The sequence below is a fragment of the Podarcis muralis genome, chromosome 18 (genome assembly GCF_964188315.1).
Source record: "Podarcis muralis chromosome 18, rPodMur119.hap1.1, whole genome shotgun sequence".
Lineage (NCBI taxonomy): Eukaryota > Metazoa > Chordata > Lepidosauria > Squamata > Lacertidae > Podarcis > Podarcis muralis.
Genome location: NC_135672.1, coordinates 7,393,596 through 7,399,641, shown reverse-complemented (window position 1 = coordinate 7,399,641; position 6,046 = coordinate 7,393,596). Strand labels below are relative to the sequence as shown.

The 6,046-nt window shown below is 50.8% G+C and overlaps 1 protein-coding gene and 1 pseudogene across 1 annotated transcript; both read left to right on the top strand.

Annotated features, from left to right (window-relative positions):
- Positions 1-248: 248 nt before the first annotated feature.
- On the top strand, positions 249-4,815 carry LOC114588565 (uncharacterized). The gene is made up of 7 exons (XM_028713960.2): positions 249-366; positions 2,638-2,705; positions 2,890-2,951; positions 3,626-3,936; positions 4,041-4,117; positions 4,405-4,463; positions 4,695-4,815. The coding sequence occupies exons 1-6, from the start codon at positions 297-299 to the stop codon at positions 4,456-4,458; spliced, it is 642 nt and encodes a 213-aa protein (XP_028569793.2). The 5' UTR covers positions 249-296; the 3' UTR covers positions 4,459-4,463; positions 4,695-4,815.
- On the top strand, positions 4,629-5,091 carry LOC144326104 (elongation factor 2 pseudogene; annotated as a pseudogene).
- The last annotated feature ends 955 nt before the right edge of the window (positions 5,092-6,046 follow it).

The window sequence follows — 6,046 nt, the reverse complement described above, 5'->3', positions numbered from 1 at the left end:
TCAGCCAGATGGGCGGGGTATAAATAATAAATTATTATTATTATTATTATTATTATTATTATTATTATTATTATTATTATTATTATTATTATTATTTTACAATTCCGAAGCAGGGAGGGAGGGGGAAGAGAGAGAGAGAGTGGAATTCTGGCGGAGACAGAAGATGGAAGGAGGCTTGGAAAGGGAGTTTGAAGGGGGGGGCAGGTGAGAGTCGGTTTAGACCGGTGGGTTCTAGAAGGTGGCACGAGGGGGGGGGGTCTGGAGCCGAGCTGGACACAGCCACCATTTCTTCGAGAATGTGGCCATTTAACGCAGCAAGAAGGGGCTCTCTACAAACCTGGAAGCAGGATGATTCCCTTGCTTCAGGTGAGCCATGGAGCCAGGGCTTGGCTTCTACAGAAACTGTACCTCAGGTTAAGAACTTTGCTTCAGGATGAGGACAGAAATCGTGCTCTGGCGGTGCGGCGGCAGCGGAAGGCCCCATTAGCAAAAGTGGTACCTCAGGTTAAGAACAGTTTCAGGTTAAGAACGGACCTCCAGAACGAATTAAGTTCTTAACCCGAGCCACCACTGTGCTGCTAAAGCCCAGGTGCCTCACACACCCCTCCTCCTAGCTTCACAGAACTGGGCTATGCTTGATTATCGTCTCCCAAAGCAACTTGTTGTTGTTTAGTCGTGTCCAACTCTTTGTGACCCCCTGGACCAGAGCACGCCTGGCACTCCTGTCTTCCACTGCCTCCCACGGTTTGGTCAAACTCATGCTGGTAGCTTCGAGAACAGTGTCCAACCATCTCATCCTCTGTCGTCCCCTTCTCCTTGTGCCCTCCATCTTTCCCAACATCAGGGTCTTTTCCAGGGGGTCTTCTCTTCTCATGAGGTGGCCAAAGTATTAGAGCCTCAGCTTCAGGATCTGTCCTTCCAGTGACCACTCAGGGCTGATTTCCTTCAGAATGGAGAGGTTTCATCTTCTTGCAGTCCATGGGACTCTCAAGAGTCTCCTCCAGCACCAGAATTCAAAAGCATCCATTCTTCGGCGATCAGCCTTCTTTATGGTCCAGCTCTCACTTCCATACATTACTACTGGGTAAACCAGAGCTTTAACTATACGGACCTTTGTCGGCAAGGTGATGTCTCTGCTTTTTAAGATGCTGTCTAGGTTTGTCATTGCTTTTCTCCCAAGAAGCAGGCGTCTTTTAATTTTGTGGCTGCTGTCACCATCTGCAGTGGTCATGGAGGCCAAGAAAGTAAAATCTCTCACTGCCTCCATTTCTTCCCCTTCTTGTATTTCCTTTTGATTGGGATGGTTTTCGTTCTCGGTCCACATACTGCTTAAGCCTGCCTTGTATAATTTTAAGCATAACCTTGCTAGTGTGTGAAATGAGTGCAATTGTGCAGTAGTTGGAGCATTCTTTGGCACTGCCCTTCTTTGGGATTGGGATGTAGACTGATCTTCTCCAATCCTCTGGCCACTGCTGAGTTTTCCAAACTTGCTGGCATATTGAGTGTAGCACCTTAACAGCATCATCGTTTAAAATTTTAAATAGTTCAGCTGGAATATCATCACTTCCACTGGCCTTGTTATTAGCAGTGCTTTCTAAGGCCCATTTGACTTCACTCTTCAGGATGTCTGGCTCAAAGTCAGCAACCACACTAACTGGGGTGTACGAGACATCCATATCTTTCTGGTATAATTCCTCTGTGTATTCTTGCCACCTCTTTTTGATGTCTTCTGCTTCTGTTAGGTCCTTTCCACTTTTGTCTTTTATTATGGTAATCTTTGTACGAAATGTTCCTTTCATATCTCCAATTTTCTTGAACAGATCTCTGGTTTTCCCCATTCTATTGTTTTCCTCTATTTCTTTGCATTGCTCGTTTAAGAAGGCCTTCTTGTCTCTCCTTGCTATTTTTTGGAAATCTGCATTCAATTTCCTGTATCTTTCACTATCTCCCTCGCATTTTGCTTGTCTTCTCTCCCCCGCTATTTGTAAGGCCTCGTTGGACAGCCACTTTGCTTTCTTGCATTTCCTTTTCATTGGGATGGTTTTCGTTGCTGCCTCCTGTATAATGTTACGAGCCTCCATCCATAGTTCTTCAGGCACTCTGTCCACCAAATCTAAATCCTTAAACCTGTTCCTCACTTCCACTGTGTATTCATAAGGGATTTGATTTAGATTGTATCTTACCGGCTCAGTGATTTTTCCTACTTTCTTCAGTTAAAGCTTGAATTTTGCTATAAGAAGCCGATGATCTGAGCCACAGTCAGCTCCAGGTCTTGCTTTTGCTGACTGTATAGAGGTTCTCCATCTTTGGCTGCAGAGAATATAATCAATCTGATTTCTATGCTGCCCATCTGGTGATGTCCATGTGTAGAGTCGTCTCTTGTGTTGTTGGAAAAGCGTGTTTGTGATGACCAGCTTGTTCTCTCGGCAGAACTCTATTAGCCTTTGCCCTGCTTCGTTTTGAACTCCAGGGCCAAACTTGCCAGTTGTTCCTTTTATCTCTTGACTCCCTACTTTAGCATTCCAATCCCCTATAATGAGAAGAACATCCTTCTTTGGTGTCATTTCTATAAGGTGTTGTAAGTCTTCCCACCTGTAACCTCTTCCTATGTTTTTTATTTTCCTTTCTGTCTCCTAGGACACAAAAAACTCCTGAGGCGCCCGAACATGAAGGAGGCTGTAGGAGCACAACCTCTGGAGATTGTGGTAGGTTAATTCAATGGGGAATCCATTCCCCACATGTGCAGGGAGGTCATGGCGCTGACCTGAGTGAAACAGGGCTGGGTTGGGGGGTTGCAGTCCCGTCTCGCCGCAGCCCCTCGCTCCCCTCCTTCCAAGCCGGGGGTCAGGCGCCCAGGCAGGAGAGTACAATGTCCTTCTCCCTTTGCAGGGCCGTGGTTTCGGGAGGCAGCAGCAGCCCAGCGGTGGAGGAAAAGCCGGGAAAATCCAGAGGTATGTTGTGACCTTGTGTGGCAGGGGAAGTGTTTCCCAGGGATCCTGGGGGTGGAGGAGGAAACCTGATTTAGAGATCCCTATAGTTTTATGGAGAGGGTTTCTCTGTGGTCCAGGCAGGACCCAAGCCAGGGGGTGGTGAGGTGGGCCCCCGCCAGGGGCGCAGGTGAGGGGTGGGGCACAAAATTGGCTCATAAATATGTCTAAATATATAGATGATAATAAGAAATATTATCATCTATATATTTATCTGGGGACGCGGGTGGCGCTGTGGGTAAAAGCCTCAGCGCCTAGGGCTTGCTGATCGCATGGTGGGCGGTTCGAATCCCCGCGGCGGGGTGAGCTCCCGTTGCTCGGTCCCAGCGCCTGCCAACCTAGCAGTTCAAAAGCACCTCTGGGTGCAAGTAGATAAATAGGGACCGCTTACTAGCGGGAAGGTAAACGGCGTTTCCGTGTGCGGCTCTGGCTCGCCAGATGCAGCTTGTCACGCTGGCCACGTGACCCGGAAGTGTCTTCGGACAGCGCTGGCTCCCGGCCTATAGAGTGAGATGAGCGCACAACCCTAGAGTCTGGCAAGACTGGCCCGTACGGGCAGGGGTACCTTTACCTTTTACTATATATTTATCTGGAACTCCTCCAAGGAATCAGATTAACAGAGCTTGTTTCTTTCTTAGGCAGGAGGCCTGCAAGAACGAGGCTCCAGCGCCTGCTCCTGGGACGGAGATCACCAAACCATCGTGGCGGTTCCCGGCGGTTCCCGATCCTTGCCTGCCTCACCCTCCCGCCGTCCTCCGTGCGGGGATGGCTCCTTCCTGGCCGTACGTGGCACAGATGCAGCAGCCACGGTTTCCCCCCATTAGGAACACCTCAAGGGTGATTCCGGAGCCGGGGGAGACTTTGGCTGCTGCCTCTGTGCCGCACCGGTCGGGGAGGAGCACAGACTCCCGCATGGAGGAATTCAGGGTGGGGCAGTTGATAAGATCAGGTAGGATGAAATGCCCCCTTCCCAGGTCCCCACCCTCCTGCCCCAGACTGGGGCTCGCGTGGCTGGGAGCCAGGCTCCAGCTGATGTCTCCCTTTCTTTTGCAGCAAGGAGAAGGTTCCGCTTGGCAGCCGCCGCGTCCCAGGAGGGCCTGGAGCCGAGACAACGGCCTCTCGCCTCACAGGTAAGCAGACAGGGGGATTTCATTGCTTTGCCGCTCTATGCTTTGCCGCTCGCGATTTGCGGGTTTGGGGGGCGCGTCGGAATGTCACCCCCCTTCAGGATAGCACCTGGGGCAGCCCGCCCCCTGCCCCCCATCGGTACGCCCCTCGCCAGAAACAGGATTCGAACCCAAGAGCCCTCTGGTCACCTGGGACGCGACTTCCTGCAACGGCTTCTTGAAGCCCCGTCCCTGGTCGTTTGGTCAGTGACAGACCATTCACACATTCAGGTATTCCTTCTTTCTTGCAGGGTAAGGCTGGTGCACCGCTGGGGCTGCTGCCGAAGCCCCCTCCCCGCAAATAATGCAGGTAAGAGGAAGAAGGGAGAATTTGCACAGAGCAGGGAGAAAACCCTGCTCCAGACTTCCAGACGAACTCTCATACTTAAAACCAAGGCGTTCCTATGAGAGCCGGTATCAAAATCACATGGAAGCAGTACAGAAATGGATAAGGCGGAGCTATAGCTGATAAGGAATGCAGTGCTCAAGGTTTGGGCAAGGAGGACAGACCTGGGCTAAAGCGAGTCTTCTTCTCCCACAGGCCACGTTGTGTATGCAACCGCCTGTACCTGAAAGCCCGCCCCTTCTCCGACGGCCTGGCCGAGGACATCGACAAAGGCGACGTCTCCGCCCGCCAGGAGCTGAAGACACGGGCCCGTTACCTGGCCGAGAAGTATGAGTGGGACGTCGCCGAGGCCCGCAAGATCTGGTGCTTCGGCCCGGACGGCACTGGCCCCAACATCCTGACGGACATCACCAAGGGGGTGCAGTACCTCAACGAGATCAAGGACAGCATTGTGGCAGGCTTCCAGTGGGCCACGAAGGAGGTAAGCAGGAGTGGGCGCCCCTCATCGCAGGGCGGTGGGCTGTCTGCGTCCTGCCTTCTTAGAACGGAGCAGAGACTTGCTGCAGTTTCCGAATAATAATTTATTACTTGCACCCCGCCCATCTGGCTGGGTTTCCCCAGCCACTCTTTGCGATAATTAAGAGGTATATACACTTCACTGACGCAGGTGGCGCTGTGGGTTAAACCACAGAGCCTAGGACTTGCCGATCAGAAGGTTGGCGGTTCGAATCCCCGCAATGGGGTGAGCTCCCGTTGCTCGGTCCCTGCTCCTGCCAACCTAGCAGTTCGAAAGCACGCCAGTGCAAGTAGATAAATAGGTACCGCTCTGGCGGGAAGGTAAACGGTGTTTCCGTGCGCTGCTCTGGTTTGCCAGAAGCGGCTTAGTCATGCTGGCCACATGACCCGGAAGCTGTACGCCGGCTCCCTCGGCCAGTAAAGCGAGATGAGCGCCGCAACCCCAGAGTCGGTCACGACTGGACCTAATGGTCAGGGGTCCCTTTACCTTTTTACACTTCACTGAATAAATAAGTGGACTTGTTTCATGTTTCCTGAAACAATAGGCAAACCAAAACAATGGCTATCCTTTGAAAGTCACACTTCTCTGAATTTAGCAAATCCAGCCCAGCGTATGCCGAAATGTCTAAATTAGGCTAAAGTGGACATTGAAACGAATGGCAGGAAACTGCATTGCAGTATATTACAGGAAATTGCTTGCAAAACGTGTCTATGAGCAAAATTGCATACGAAAATGAGGGTTTTGGGTTAGAACTTTTAAGAAATAAGCAAACGCCCCACCACCACCCTGAAAATCAAACATGGAACTGAATTTGTGATTGGGGAAAAATGGGAAATTGACATTTGTCCTTTGACTATGACATTTGACTATGGCCAGATGGGGCCTTACTAACCTGGGAAGGATAAGGGAAACTGACCCTAAACCTCCCTTTATTTAAAAGTTAAATAAGCAGGGAGACGATATACAGCCTTGCCGTACTCCTTTCCCAATTTTGAACCCATCAGTTGTTCCATATCCAGTTCTAACTGTA

Excerpts from the sequence above, each read along its gene's own strand:
- LOC114588565 (XM_028713960.2), top strand. The coding sequence starts at position 297 with ATGTGGCCATTTAACGCAGCAAGAAGGGGCTCTCTACAAACCTGGAAG. Across the intron at positions 2,706-2,889 it reads CACAACCTCTGGAGATTGTG|GGCCGTGGTTTCGGGAGGCA; the intron begins GTAGGTTAATTC and ends CTCCCTTTGCAG. Across the intron at positions 2,952-3,625 it reads AAAGCCGGGAAAATCCAGAG|GCAGGAGGCCTGCAAGAACG; the intron begins GTATGTTGTGAC and ends TTTCTTTCTTAG.